This window comes from Alexandromys fortis, unplaced genomic scaffold (genome assembly GCF_014885135.2).
Source record: "Alexandromys fortis isolate MF-2015 unplaced genomic scaffold, M_Fortis_MF-2015_v1.1 scaffold_54, whole genome shotgun sequence".
Taxonomy (NCBI): domain Eukaryota; kingdom Metazoa; phylum Chordata; class Mammalia; order Rodentia; family Cricetidae; genus Alexandromys; species Alexandromys fortis.
In genome coordinates this window covers 10,258,308-10,273,198 of record NW_026067958.1, presented here as the reverse complement: position 1 = coordinate 10,273,198, position 14,891 = coordinate 10,258,308, and the positions used below count along the sequence as shown (strand labels likewise).

The following is a 14,891-nucleotide window of genomic DNA, read 5'->3' as shown; positions in this document are numbered from 1 at the left end:
AAATTGACAAAATTGCCTTGTTCTTCACTACAGTAGCATTACTGTAGCACACAGCTCCATAAACTAGTAGGATATTATGAAATTATGATCACATTCGCCATCGCCCCAGGGAAAGGCAATTGAGGAGAATGGAAGTCAGAAGGGAAGGTTGGAACTGAGTTCATACCAGTGCCTACAGACCATCTTCACACAGAGACCACGGAAGAGAATGGGCTATTTCTTCCTATGGATTGTCAGCTGTGCCTGCCTCTGCTGTGAGGCAGAAAAGGGGTGGTTGAAACTGTTAAGATGTGTCCCTGCTGTTTAAGCCGCTGCGGTGGCCTCTGTGAACCAGAGAGCCTGTCCTCAACTTACTGCACAAGCGCAGAGCGAGCGAAAGACAGCGAATGCGACCAAGGAACCTTATATAACAGAAATCCGGGAACAGCACAAAATGCGATCAAACCATAGTGCGCATCTGCCTGGCGCACAAAAATGAAAAGCCACCCTCCTTTCTGATTTAGATTGTGCCTTGCTGGGTTTGAGGAGATTGAAGAACAGAGAGTGCGGTTAGTCTTGGAAATAACCGCTTTATTATATACTTTAGCCGCTTCTAGAGCACAAAAAAATGTGGATTCTTAGGTGAGGCTCAGCTCTGCATGGCCATGTTAAGGGAGAAAGGTTCAAATGATGCTAATTCTGTTAGGTTTTCAAAAGTCTGCTTTAGCTCTTAAAAGAAATGGAGGGTAGCAAGAGCAGCAGAGCCCAGCCACCCTAGCAGGCGACTTGATGCTCCACTTCGCGGACTCTCTAAACTGCCACGAGTTCTGCACAGGTTCTGCGGCAGTGATTACAAAACACCACATAGAGCTTGTGGTAGTTGCTCTTTCTCCTTACTCCAGATGCCTTCAGGTTCCAACCTGAAGATCCAACTGTCCCAAGCTTGATCTCCTGCACACCTGGACTACAGGAGCAGGGACACCTGAGCTCGCCTCGCCCCACCTCTGCCTTTCCACATCCCTACCTCTTTAGAGCTTGTCCTGAGAAGCACACGCTTTCCTGGCCTCCACCTCCATAGCCTGGACTTCGCTGGACAGCCCAGTGACACCAAGAGAGATTGCTGGGTGCCAGAAACTCTAACCTCCAGCTAATCAGAAGGGAAACACCTGGTGCATCTCCGCGACCTTTTCGCGTCCAGCCACGCGTGGTGATATTTCCAGCACAGGGAGCAGCTAAGACACAGGATTTGCACCACCGCGACCTCTGGAGCCCCAGACTTCGGGCGGCTTCTTGGAGTTCTCCCCTAAGCAGGAAGGAGAAAGCCTGCTTTCCTGGCTCTGCGAGGCTAGAGCAAGCGGAGCGGCGTCCCGCTGGGAGAATGCTGTTGCCTGGGGTTCGGGGAGCGGCCAGCCGCAGCTTCTCCGAGAGGGGTTAACTGCAGCTCCTGCGGCCAGGCGGGCGCGATCGCTTCCTCTCCTACTGCCCCGGAACATGGATACTGCGCCCACAAGATGTTCGCGGGCAGAACCAGGCAGTCAGGAAACATGAGAAGGCCTCGGTATTCCGGGTCCCGGGCCGCGGGCGTCCTTTTGGGTAAATAAAGCCGAGACGACGGCGGTGGCGGCGTTGATCTCGTCGAAGCCTTCGCCGAGAACATGCGTCGGGGATGGGAGTGTGCCTAGCTCTGAGGAGGAACAGCCAGCTGCTGGCTGAGGGCTCCGCGGCCACAGGTACGGCCCTGGGTTCCCTCCCCTGCGCCCAGCCCCAGGCTCGCCCAGGCTGAGTCTCAGCTGCTCCCCAGCAATCAGCACGCCGGGGTTTGCCCTCCCCTCCCCCACCTCTGTCTGAGGTTGAGTGGGGGGGGGGGCGCTCCTGGGTGTTGGTCAAGGCTGGAGGGAGGATCTGGGAACCAGTTGGCAGCCCACCTGGCCGCCTTTGCTTTGCTTTCTAATTATCCAACGGACCAGTTCCGCAGGGAGCGCGCTCCCCAGCACAGCTAGGAGAAAATCTGGGTAAGTGCAGAGCTCAAGAGCAGAAATGGGTTGTAAGGGACCTTTCACGGGACCAAGGAAGAATTAAGAATTATAGGTCTTAACTGCCCCCACGTCCCACACTGACCCATTGTAATGGTTCGGATATCTAGGACGTGTGCCAACCTCCTGCCACCGCGCCCGCAGTTGCAGACCTGGACCATGGCGGTGTTTGCAGTTTGTGGGAAAGGTCCTAGATAGCAAACCTCACCATGACTTTGCTAGAGAAAAGGCGCTGTTGTGTCTAGTACTGGGCTGTGTGGAAAGAGGTGGAGTGTCGGGGAAGGACGCCTGCACCAGCAAAGAGGCGTGATCGCCAATCGTCGAAACAGGGGCGCCCGGCTCACAAACTTGCTTTGACTCTTATCACCAAGACTTTATGCGCACCCCGATGATCGGTACCGATCTGCTCAGGATTCAGCCCTAGGGCGCAACGCTGCGGCCACGAGAGATCTGACTTCACTTTCCATACCAACACTGACAGTGGCCGTCGCTTAGTCGCTGTGGCTTTTCCTAAGTGTTGCGTGTGGCCGCCACTGCAGTGACTAGAGGGCGGGGCAGGGGGCGTAGGCGAGTGTAGGCGCTGCGCACTCGAGAAGCAAGATTGTGTGTTGAGGGGGTGCTGGTAGCTCTATGTGAACGGCTCGGAGTAGACCGAGATACCAGGAGTTGCCAAGGGGGAGATCTGACCGCTGGGCATGGTCCAGATCTCGCGGCGATATTGCAGTTTTTCTGCGGTGGTGCGGCCTTGCTCCGGATGTCCGCACCTGGCGGGCTGAGGCCTCCAAAACGCTCCAACTCCAGAGGTGAGTTGCGAGCTGTCCGGAAGGCCGGTGGCCACAATCTGAAATGTGCGGGGGTCACTGCCTGCTAGGAGGCTTCAGACTTCTGAAATGGGCTCAAATTCCTAAGGACTGTAATCCTCAGAAACCCAGGTCCTGGCGCCTTCGCTTTGAGCGCCCCAGAAAAATTTGGGAATTTGTTATACATTTGACCTGAGACCATTTAGTTTTCTGGTTTGAGGCTCTACTAACTTTCTCCGCTGTCCTTATTTCAGCGGGAAACTTTAACCGAAAGAAGCAGGGGACTCCTCTATATGGTCCGAGATCTAGAAAACATGGACATCCCTTGACACCAAGACCTGGGACGCACTGACCCGCCCTTGTTGTTGCAATTATTCGTGTTACCCAAAATCGTCTCATCCCTCCAACTCCTTCTGCTTACCCTAGAAGAGGCTTTATTCTGTGTGTAGTGCTTAACGAATATCCCTTCCTCCTTTTTCTCCTCTTCCTCCTTCTCCTTCTTTTTCTTTTTATTCTAATTCTGTTTCGCTGTCCTAATTGTGTGTCTATTAGAGACCGAAAAGTTCGTTTGGAAATTCCGTTCTTTACCTCGGTAGGTAAATTATTTCTGTTTGAAGTTCCTAGAGGATTAGGGCAGGGACCTGTCCCAGGAGTGCTGTGTGGGTAGCCTGGTGCTGAAGAAGGCCGTTCACTAGTCTACCAGCAGCAATCCAGCCCTGGCCCTCAGCTCAGCAGCCCCGGAGTCCCCATCAAGTTCAGGGCTCCTGAGCTGTGGGATCCTGAGCACAGTCGGGAGTAACGTGATGCGCCTTGATCTTCTAGAACCGGAGCCCTGCTGCGGAGTTCCTGGAGCCCGGCTCCAACGTGCTGCGGCAAGGCCGCGGATCCCTGCCAGCCCGCACCATGAACACCATTGTCTTCAACAAGCTCGGGGGAGCGGTGCTTTTTGAGGACCGAGGTACCCCAGAGCGGGAACGTGGCAGCAGGCCATACGGTGGCATCTTGGACAATCCACACACACGCCCGGAGGTGGGCATTCCAGATGGCCCGCCCCTCAAGGACAACCTCGGCCTGAGACACCGGAAGACTGGGTATGCTCTTCGGCCTGTGCGGACCCGGGAGTCCGGAGGGTAGGAGTGGCGAGTTGCGGGGAGGGTGTGTGAAGCGCAAACCAAAATTTGGGAATAGGGGCTCTGCAGATTTTCTCCTGGACTCAAACACCCGATTCTTAAGGATTTACCTTCTCAAAACGGGAGGGACTAATTCCGTAGAAGAGTTCAAAAGAGACTTGGTGGGAATTGAATTGGTGCCCAGTCCTCCCACACCTAGAGGTCCCTGGCAATCTGGCACCTGGCATAGTTTCTTGCTTTCTCTGCATATCGAGGGAGTAGATTGAGTGCTGTACTCTGTGACTGAGTAAAGTCATAGAGTCAAACAGACAGTTGGTCCCAGGTAAGGTCTCCGTCACGGGAGGATGTCACCTTGGACTCAAGGTTCCCTTGGCCTGGGACTAGGTAGGTTCCCGTACCGGGACTATGTTGGTTCCCATACTGGGACTAGGTCGGTTCCCATAGGGCGTGCCTGGCGCTCATAGCTCGGCGGAGTCCGCGGCGAGCCCGGAGGAGGAGGCTGCAGACCTGCCCGCTTTCGGTTTCTAGGGTTAAGCGGGTTGTCGTCGCCCCGGAGCTTTGGGGTGAGCCATCTGCAGTGTGGCAGTAGGGTAGTGTGTGCCTGGCCAGGTCTTGGCAGTTCCTAAAGCGGCCGGCCTCCTCCTAAACCACAACACCGGCTACTTGTTTTGCCGCTCTGATGCTTAGTAATAGAGATTAGGTTGTCTCAAACTGTTACAACCAGTCAGCGAGGATGGAATTGCATTTCAAAGAGTTAGAAGCTGAGGTCCGGAAGGCAGGGGCGCAGGCGCTGGAGCGGGGACTGGGCTGGGAGCGCTTGCAGTTGTGCGGCGACACCTCCCGGAGCCTCTCGGGAGCGCATCACCCATACCAACTCTAGAGTTGCTTTATTTGCTCCTCTTGGAAGTCTGCTTTTCTAGCGTCTTTTACAAACCTTCACCTATTGGGACGACGTTTCACACGTTCCACTCTTCCTAAGAGGGAAAGAGGCTCTAGACTGCTTTGTAGGGTCTGCTGTTTTCCCAGCTTCCCGCATTTCCAAAGGATCAAATGAAATAGGGAGTCTAGGCAGTTGTTTCCGCCTTTGGAGTACGTGTTCCCTGACCTTGGCGAACCAGCAGTCCCAGGACCTTAGCAAGAGGACTTAGAGGGCCGACCCTCGCGCTGAGGCCAGAGCCTCATAATGGTCTATAGAAGCAGGCGAAGGAAGGATCAGTTAGCTCTGGATCCAGATCCGCAGTCTAGAGAATAGTTTTCCACGTGGCATTCGCCCCTACCCTTGCAATCCTGCCTTGCTGGGATCAAGAAAGCTCCCCTTTTCAATATAAACGTAAGGCACTGGCGCAGGACCCATGGTCAAACAGGCTATTTAGAGAGATGCACAGGAGCCAGTGCTCCCACCGAGAAGTGAAAAGTTGTGGGTTTCCTTTTCTTGCTTTGCCCCAACTGTGGGGGCTCTTAGAGTTGAGAAGCATAAGGATAGAGAGCCAGGATTGCTGGGGGTGGGGTTCAGTTAAACCTAGGCTTGGTGCTGACATCATAGAAATACGACCTATCATGTAGTCCTTTGGGCCACCAAAAATATGCCACTAACACGTCCCACTCCTCTCCTCATGTGCCAGGGTCCGACAGAATGGAGGGAAGGTGAGGCACAAGCGACAGGCCCTGCAAGACATGGCGCGGCCTCTTAAGCAGTGGCTTTATAAGCACCGTGACAACCCTTACCCCACGAAGACCGAGAAGATACTGTTGGCCCTCGGTTCGCAGATGACACTAGTGCAGGTAATCCAGACCCCTCAAACCGGGATCTTCCCTCCTCGCCAGCAGCTGAGGAGCAGAAACGCAGTGCTACTGCGGTTGTGTCTCTCTCTAGGAAGGGTGGTGACCAGGCGGGCCCAGATACCCTGGTTTCTGTTTCGGAGAAGGATGAGGGCTAGGCACAGGTGCCAGGTCCTATTGTAGAAAAGAGATTTCACCCCTAACAGTCACCTTGGTGTGAATGATTGGGACCAGAAGGAGTTTGTGTGATGCATTGTTGGGGTGGCGGGAATAGAAGGCCTGCTGGAATGTTCTAAGAAGGTGATGGGTATGGGTCTGGAATCATAGCCGCGATGGATACAGCTGGTGCAACCCACTGTGGTTTTCAGTCTTTAGTGTTTGTCAGTTACTAGGGAGTCTGCTTAGAGCACAGATTGTTGCATCCTGCTTTGCTCATCGTTCCTGATTGTGTAGTTCCAGGGCGGGGCCATAAAATGCATGTCTAACAAGTTCCTAGGTGGTGCTGAAGATGCTTGTCCAGCTTTGAGAACCCCGGGGCCTGAGGGTGCATATTGGAACCCAAGTTAAAGCACTCTACAGATTCAGATTAAGTAAGAACAGCCATTATTCAGAGGTAAGCCAGAAAGCAAGAAAGCTGGGAAGAAGGCAGCCTCATCGTGGCACACACTGCTTTCTCCTGGGCTGAGGAGAGAAGATTTCAGATTGTGAGTGGCCGGTTCACTTTGTCAGTTGTAGAGAAATCATGCCAGCGTGTTTTTTTCCCTAGTGGACAAACACTGTTTGTGTTTAATTAGCTTTTCTGAGCACAATCTTCCCCCAAACCGTCCGTACAGAGCCGTTACTCCGATTTTTTATCAAGGTGCAGGGCAGCTGTGTGTAAAGGATAGAGGGACAAATCCCGGAGCGAATGCTTTCCCGATACAGTGCAATTTTCTTTACATAGTGATGTGAACTTCCGTATAAACAACAGATTTAGAAAGAGGAGGCCCAGGGTGAGCGGGTAAGTTCCGTATATTATAGTAGCACAAGTGAGAAAGTTTGGACATCTCATCAAACATATGAGGACGCTGTGAGACCCAAAATAAAGCTGCACTCGATAACAAAAAATCTCTTTCCAGAGTATTTCCAGTTTCATTTAAGAATTACTGGAAAGTTTGACAAAGCATTTGCGCTGGCTTGTAACAAGTCTCCACAAAATTCCAACATGTATTTTTCTGCTTATTTTCAGAAAACAGATTTAGAGAGAAACATCTGCTTTCTTTCCTATCAACAGGAAATTGTAATAATGGTGATTTGCCACAGCACTGGAGGCAGAAACTAATTCTTCAGTCTTGGCTTGAGATCTGTTTAACACAAAACTGTGAACCTTGCAAAAGCAGTTTTCTAAATAGTTATTACAATAAGAAAAACTTGACTTACTTATGAAAACAAATGCATATGCTTCAATATTAACTTGAACAGGCCTGCCACTTATTCTAGACATACACCCACTTACAGAGAAGCATGAATTCTAACATAAAATTCTACAATCAATTACATTATTCTGGATGATCACGTGGCTTCGCTGCTGTTCATATGTAAAGCACATTTATTTGACATGTTTTTAAAAATAGTGTTTAGTCATTATAAAGTAGCATTTGTAGCTGTGAGAGAAATTTTATATTTTAATTGTTAGCTTGAATGAACTGAAATGCAAAGTTATACTCTTAATTTAGTTATATAGTTACTTGCTACCTGTAATCATAGCTTCAATACAAATAACTGCTTTCATGCTTATATCTTGGTAACATGACTACATTTTTCTAATTTACATGAATTTTTCATTCAAAATTATTTATTCTTTTATACAGTTCAGAACATATGCATATGCCATTGTCCATGGTGGTAAATAACTGAACCTAAGGTGGATTATAAATAAGATCCCTAAGTGGAAATTTTATACATTTCAAATTTTCCACTTATCATTTTAAAGTTTAAGAAATTTATCTTACTGAAAATAATAAAAAATCATTGTTATACGTGTATCATTTAATTGCAAACAATCTTTTCCTCACTTAAGAATTACATATTTTATGTATACCACACATCCACTTATATAGGAATTTATATGAGTCAAGCATGAATTAAACATCCAAAGTATATTCCAGCTTTATGGAAACTGTATAAATTATGCAAATACCTTACACTTCTGGAGGAAAAGCATAGAGCTCGTGTCCTGAGTCAGTCTCTCCCTGTGAGTCACTTTCTCCTGTGGAGTGAGGTTTCTTCAGAAGAGTGCTCATGTCTTACTCATGGGGTTCACACCGTAGCATGGCTCTCTCCGGGCAGCACACCATCCCTACGTGCTTGTAGATCGATTAGCGTTCTTCTGGGAAATGGCATTCGAATCACATAGCTTTCCAGAATGTCTTTCTGACAATTACAGGAAAGCTGGAACTCTTGTTTTAGTTTCAGAATATAGCAGAGAACACACAGCTTATTAACTTCATCCTACAGAGTGAAGTCTTCAGAACAAGAACAAGTATGACTCATTTTGTTTTCAAAATGTCTACAAATATACCGCACATGCACGCCTGCAGGCAGATGTGAAAACTGCCCTTGCTTCTGTCTGAACTCATGATTCTTGTTGACTACAGGGCCTGCACTTGCTTCTTCCTCATGGCTTGTTACAACAGGCTGTGACCATAACTATTTTATTCTTCAACAGAATATCTTAAGTTTGAGCATTTATTTTACATTAAACATTTTCCTCTGAGTGTGCATCAAACTGTTCCTGTACTGTAATTCTCCTTTCCTTTGCTCCTCTTGAACTGCCGAGGGAAGGTGTGAAACCTGGTCAGCAATCTCCCTTGAAGCACAGAAGTAAAAAGATGGAAATATGTTTTAGTACCTTTTCTGATACATAGAATCCCGGAGGACCTACAGTTTTTCATCCCTGAGAAAATGAATTAACTAATGATCATGTGACTCTCGCATATTGTTTGTTATTCATTCACCTTAACATTTTCGTCCTAATTTGCTATCACTGTGCTTAACTTTTCTTTGCACGTATCATCTTTATGAGAGCATTAAAAGGAGAGTATTTCTTTATGACATGCTTTGGTGTCAACCAAACAAAATATTATACTTGTTTTGGTTCATATTATAAAAATATTCTATGTATTCCTAAAATAGGAATAGCCTGTGCTTTTGTGGAGCAATAACAAATAGTATGATATGGAAAGTCTGTATCATCACAAGATATGGAGCTTCCAAAGAACAATGTTTGTGTGTTGAGACTGCTTTGCCAGTGATATAACTCGCATTCCTGTGATGTACTCATGGACATTTGATAAAATCATAGCATTACAAAAAATTTGTTTCCAACATTGGTCTAGCTGTTTTTGCTGGTTCAACTGTATTTATTCTGAGAAAATACTTGTTACATATTTAACAAAATCTTAGACAAGATACGTCATTCCAAGTGCTATTGGTACAGAGAGAAGATCCCCAGTATTTATGTAATAATTCAGACGTAATTTAAACTAATATTATTAGTTTAATATGTTCAAAACTGGAGAGACTCCAGCTCATTCCTTTGGGTTCACACTGCAGTTTCTCTGTTCACACAACACACCTAAGCACCTTTAGCAAAGATGTGTGGAAACCACTTTCTCTTCCAGCTTCTAGATACTTGGCGCTTTAAGCCTTTGCTATAAAATATGCAGTTTTAAAAGCATTTCTGACATTAAAATGCTGTTCCAGAATCTACCTTTGGTAAAAGACTATGCACAACCACATGAAGGCATCCAAAGTAAGTGTAAAATGTCGAAAATGGGAGTCTATATTTTTACTGTCAGTGACACAGAAATTTACATTTAATCAATGAGGAAAAATGCAAAATATGCAAATTTCCCAACCATTAGTTGTTCATAGAAGTCAATATTAAACACCCCAGGCTGCACTTAGCTGTTAAGTTGTACTATACATTTCTGGTGATAAAATACAGACAGCATATGTATGCTAGCAGATTTGGTGTTGTTCAAACTTATGAAACAAGTTTAGAAAAAGCCTATGTTAAAGATCACTGACCTTTCTGAAAAATCATGTGATGTCATTATAATAGGTTGAGAACTAGGAATATTTAACACATTAAAAAGTAGATGATCTCCTATTGTGAAAAGCCAATTAATTCCCTTTAACACTTAATATTCTTCCATTTTATGCATTAGAATTATAGTACACTATGATTTTAGTTATTATATTAAACATAATTAGTGTATTATGTTTGTTTGTTTTTTAACTAGAAGGCCATTTCACTTTTACTATATAAAGTGTCATGAGGATTGGGTTTGATACTGTACCATGTGTATAACACATAAGGATTGGGTTTTATACCGTATCACATGTGTATAACACACGTTAGTGAACACTGGTTAAGATCTAGCTGAGTCCTATGAATGTGCTATGAACACAGGAGAAGTTGCAGGCTGGGTCCTGTGTGTGAGAGGTGTAAAGACAGGCCTACTCACACACGACGATTCCAACAAACAGTGCTGGGACTAGGAAGCAGGTCGGACAGTGAACTGCAGAGAGGCTGGTGGATAGACAGCTGCTTCACAGCTCTTCTCTTAGAGAAGGTGAAGATTTTAGGAAACGTCTGATCCATTTTACAACAGGTGAAGGGCTGTCTGTCTGTCTGTCTGTCTGTCTGTTTCACACCAAGGAGCAAACCCAGAGCTGTACATGTGCTAGGCAAATGCTCTCCCACTACATCACATCCCAGCCCTGGATGAAGTATGCGAGGTCAGGAAAAGTTGGAGTGAATGAACTAAATGTACATGGCATGCCATGGTTTTAGATAATTCAGAACAGAAAACCAGGCCACTTTTCATTATACCACAGCCACATTAGTGATTAGGACATTAGTGACGACATGAAGGAGTAAATTGATTAAGTTAAAACAATGCATCGTATTTGAATTTGATGTTCATTTTTAAGATCCATTTAAAAAAACAGAATGGAAACTAGGGAAGTTTGAAAGAATGTTTTAAAAGTTCCCAACTAATAATCATAAGGATTTCATGAAAATTTGGGCAGTGAGTAAGAGAACCAGAAGGGAGGGAGGGAAAGGTAGTGACCAGCAGCTCTTTGCTTCCACAGTGACTGACTGACCTTGGTCTCAGATTATCACTGTTGTTATATATATATACATATATATATATATATATATATGGGTTCAGGTGTGACATTTGTAGATTTGTGTGTGTGTATGTGTGTGTTGCACGCACGCGTGTGTACATGTATGCATGTTAATATTCTTTACAAGACCTGCACTTTACACCACAGCTAGTATGCAATAGCTACTCCCTGTATATTTGCTGAATGAATACTCCTGGACGTTGCCTACGTGTGGAGGATGGAGAGACTGAGAATTTGAAGCACTGAACAATATGTCATAATGGTTCAGCTTGGCCGGTATAGAAGTTGATGACTAAGACTTTTGAAGGGATCTGGTACACACTGTGAAAGGACAGCTTTTCAAGGTAGAAGGGGACAATGTGAATGTACTCAATGTTGACTTTATATATATAAAAAAATATGCTAGACAAGGAAAAAATGTAATTTTTCTTTTTTAAAACAGTAATCACTATAGTTTAAGTAAGAATTAGATATTGATCAATTTACAAAAATACTTACTTGTACTATAAATGTCCTAAATAAATTTATAGTGTGACTAAGAAACAAAAAAAAAAAGAATTTTCTACTGAAAACATTGCCACACAAACTATTATAGTAATAATATAATATTACTATATATATTTGTGTTCTGGAACAAATTCACAGAAAAAATTATATTTGTATAGTTCGTATTTTTAAAAGCAAATTTCGTCCTTTTAATTTTTTTAAAGAGCTATAGCTGTCCATACCCTGACAGCACATTTTGTCCTCTAGGAACCCAGTGGCTTGAAGGAAGGCTGAAAGTCAGTTCTTCGTCTTCACTGATGTTTCAGCAGCAGATTTGTAGTTTCTAGCAAGTGTTCTGGCCCCCCTTCCCCACTCCTCTGATGGCCCACCTTTGATCATTTTCTACCTTCTATGTTAAGTGTCTAGTTTCCTTAATTGGCCCTGGACTCTCTTCAGTTTGCCTACTCACAACTTAGCCTGAAGGTGAACCTCTAAACCTGTAACACTCAAATCGGATCCTCTCTTTCTTTAAGTCTTATGCTCACCTTTTGTTTTCCTGTTGAACCTTAGCTTAGACATTCCCCCAACAGGACACTGGCACATCCTCAGAAAGATTTCTTATTTTTTAAAATTTCAGGGCAACACAAGTTGGTTGACTCAACGTCACCATTAAATTTCCACTCATTATGTTTGTGGATTCTTGTATCATTTATCCTCCCTCCCTTTCCCCCTCCCTTTTCCCCTTGAGATGGTGCCTCCCACTTTTCCTAAAGCTGACCCCAAATCCTGGCCTTAAGTGATTCTCCTGCCTTAGCCTCCCAAGTAGCTAAGATCACAGGTATATAGCAGCAACACTGGTCTTGGATCCTTTAAAAGAAAGTAATTGCATAATCGCCATGTTTTAATGCTTTGTTAATTGAAAAACTGATGCTGTTTTAGGTGTCCAATTGGTTTGCTAATGCTAGACGTCGGCTGAAGAACACTGTTCGTCAGCCAGATTTGAGCTGGGCCTTAAGAATAAAGCTATACAACAAGTATGTGCAAGGCAACGCTGAGCGGCTCAGCGTGAGTAGCGACGACTCCTGCTCTGAAGGTTCGTTCAGATTCTATGTTCCTGTCTTTGCTTTGCCATTATATAAGTCCACCTAGGTGCTGTCTTAATGGTTGACCACAAATATTGTAGTGCCACAAATTTATTTTTTAATGAGACAGCTTCATCCTTACAGTATATAAAGCAACAGGAATTATAGCCATTCACTCTGTTTATAGATTTGTCATGTGTGGAGAAAGCATTTTCCTTAAAATTAAATACCCTATGGGAAATTACATAGGCTCCTGTTCCCTTTTACCTAAAAATTAATCTTATATATCAAAAATACTTCTGCATATGGCATATATTCTTCAATTTTGCATATTTAATGACTGTGACAGTTGCGCAGCTAGGGAAAGTAAATGCAAACACTAGTTGGTGATGTTTTTCCCCTTAGATGGAGAAAATCCCCCAAGAAATCACACGAACGAAGTGGGCTACAGCACCCCTGCTCATCACACTGTCATTAAAGGGGAGAACTCAGTGATAAAAGCCGGAGTGAGCCCGGAGTCAAGGGCAGCCGAGGACTACGTGTCGCCTCCCAAGTACAAGAGCAGCTTGTTGAACCGTTACCTTAACGACTCTTTGAGACATGTCATGGCCACAAGCACTGCCATGATGGGAAAAACAAGGCAAAGGAACCATTCGGGATCTTTTAGCTCCAATGAATTTGAGGAAGAGTTGGTGTCTCCGTCATCATCAGAAACTGAAGGCAACTTTGTCTATCGCACAGGTAAGTCCAGGCTTTGTTATAATTATGGTAACCTGTGTAAGATAGATAGAAATCTGTGGCAGAGGGATTTATTATAACAGATATAAGAAAGCCAGAAGATACTTGATTTGCATAATTAACATAAGATAATTATGGATTGCCATAGTTAATTCTGGTGTAAAGCTTTTGATTTTTTTAAACTGGCAATGGCTATATTTATTAGTCGATCATGGTCTCAGAAAGCCTGAGATACTTTTCTCTTTAATAGTAAGGCAAAAAATATTCATTCTTACAGAGAATTTTAATCATGACGATGTGATAACAGTATTGATTAAGAAATCAATATTTTGTGTGTGCATCTGTGTATGGGCCCATGTGTGCCAGATACCTTCCTCTATTGTTCTCAGCTTTATTCCTTGAGATTTGGTCTCTCATTGGATCCAGAAATCCTCCTGTCTCTGACACAACAGCACTGGGGTTACAGGCACATGGCCCATCATGCTTAGCTTTTTTTTTGTGGGTGCTGGGGATCTGAAATCAGGTCCTTGTGCCCATGCAACAAGTTTGCTTTCCCTCTGAGTTATTTTGCTTGCCTGACAATAACAATATTTAAGGGATGCCTATGCTTCCTTTATAAGTAATCATAAAAGGATTGTGCTGGACTGTGGCTAGCCATGCAAATGTTCCATCTTTTCTTTTACATGCTTTGAATTCTAGAAGTGATAGGAAATTAATACAAATTAACATACCTGCCAGCATTTTTAGAAGGAGAAACACAAACCTAGATCTACTTACTTTGGAAACTTCACTTTTATACCTAGAAAGTACAAGTTGGGCTGATAAGTAAGTAGCTTTGAAGATTTTATATTCATTCCAGAAATATTGAGCTGATTTCTACATGTTCAAAGCATTCAGTGGAGTAGCAGGTTGGTAAAAATCTCTATCTTGATTTTAGCTCAGCAGGACTTGCTTTTAAGGAGTCTTTAAGCAGAGTTACTTTGGAACAAGGGATAGGTGAGGTTTACATCTAGTACTGATGCAGCCTGGCTCCTAAAAACACCAACGAATGAGTCTAATGTTAGATCTGGAGATAGTAAAGCACTCAGCCTAGCCAGTTACACCACAATGAGAAAACCAGCCAAGAACACACAATAGTTAAGCATTGACTGAACAGCACAGCACAGCTGAACCTGCCCAAGAACTTTCAGGAGGGGCCCCTCTTGTATCTACTACCACCAATCATTGCCCATAGTTACCCAACATTAACCAATGTCTGTAGCTATACTACTGTCTGTATTTATCCTACTGCCAATCAGTGCCCATAGTTAACCTACCACCACCAGTCCTTACCTGTAGCTAACCTACCACCATCAGTCATTGCCTGTAGCTAACCTACCACCATTAGTCATTGCCTGTAGCTAACCTACCACCATCAGTCCTTACATGTAGCTAACCTACCACCATTAGTCATTGCCTGTAGCTAACCTACCACCACCAGTCCTTACCTGTAGCTAACCTACCACCATCAGTCATTGCCTGTAGCTAACCTACCACCATTAGTCATTGCCTGTAGCTAACCTACCACCATCAGTCCTTACATGTAGCTAACCTACCACCATTAGTCATTGCCTGTAGCTAACCTACCACCACCAGTCCTTACCTGTAGCTAACCTACCACCATCAGTCATTGCCTGTAGCTAA

At 44.7% G+C, this 14,891-nt stretch overlaps 1 protein-coding gene across 4 annotated transcripts in view; it reads left to right on the top strand.

The window, feature by feature from the left end:
- The first annotated feature begins 1,407 nt into the window (after positions 1–1,407).
- Positions 1,408–14,891, top strand: part of Mkx (mohawk homeobox) — a 68,206-nt gene continuing 54,722 nt past the window's right edge. Inside the window, exons 1-5 of one of the 4 annotated variants that reach the window (XM_050152722.1) lie at positions 1,408–1,709; positions 3,635–3,903; positions 5,565–5,724; positions 12,328–12,481; positions 12,876–13,211. In XM_050152722.1, coding sequence (XP_050008679.1) covers positions 3,716–3,903; positions 5,565–5,724; positions 12,328–12,481; positions 12,876–13,211 — 838 coding nt within the window. In that variant the 5' untranslated portion in view covers positions 1,408–1,709; positions 3,635–3,715. Of the gene's footprint in view, positions 1,710–1,884; positions 1,992–2,646; positions 2,816–3,634; positions 3,943–5,564; positions 5,725–12,327; positions 12,482–12,875; positions 13,212–14,891 lie in introns of those variants that run through there. The other 3 variants (XM_050152719.1, XM_050152721.1, XM_050152720.1) reach the window with 3 other exon arrangements.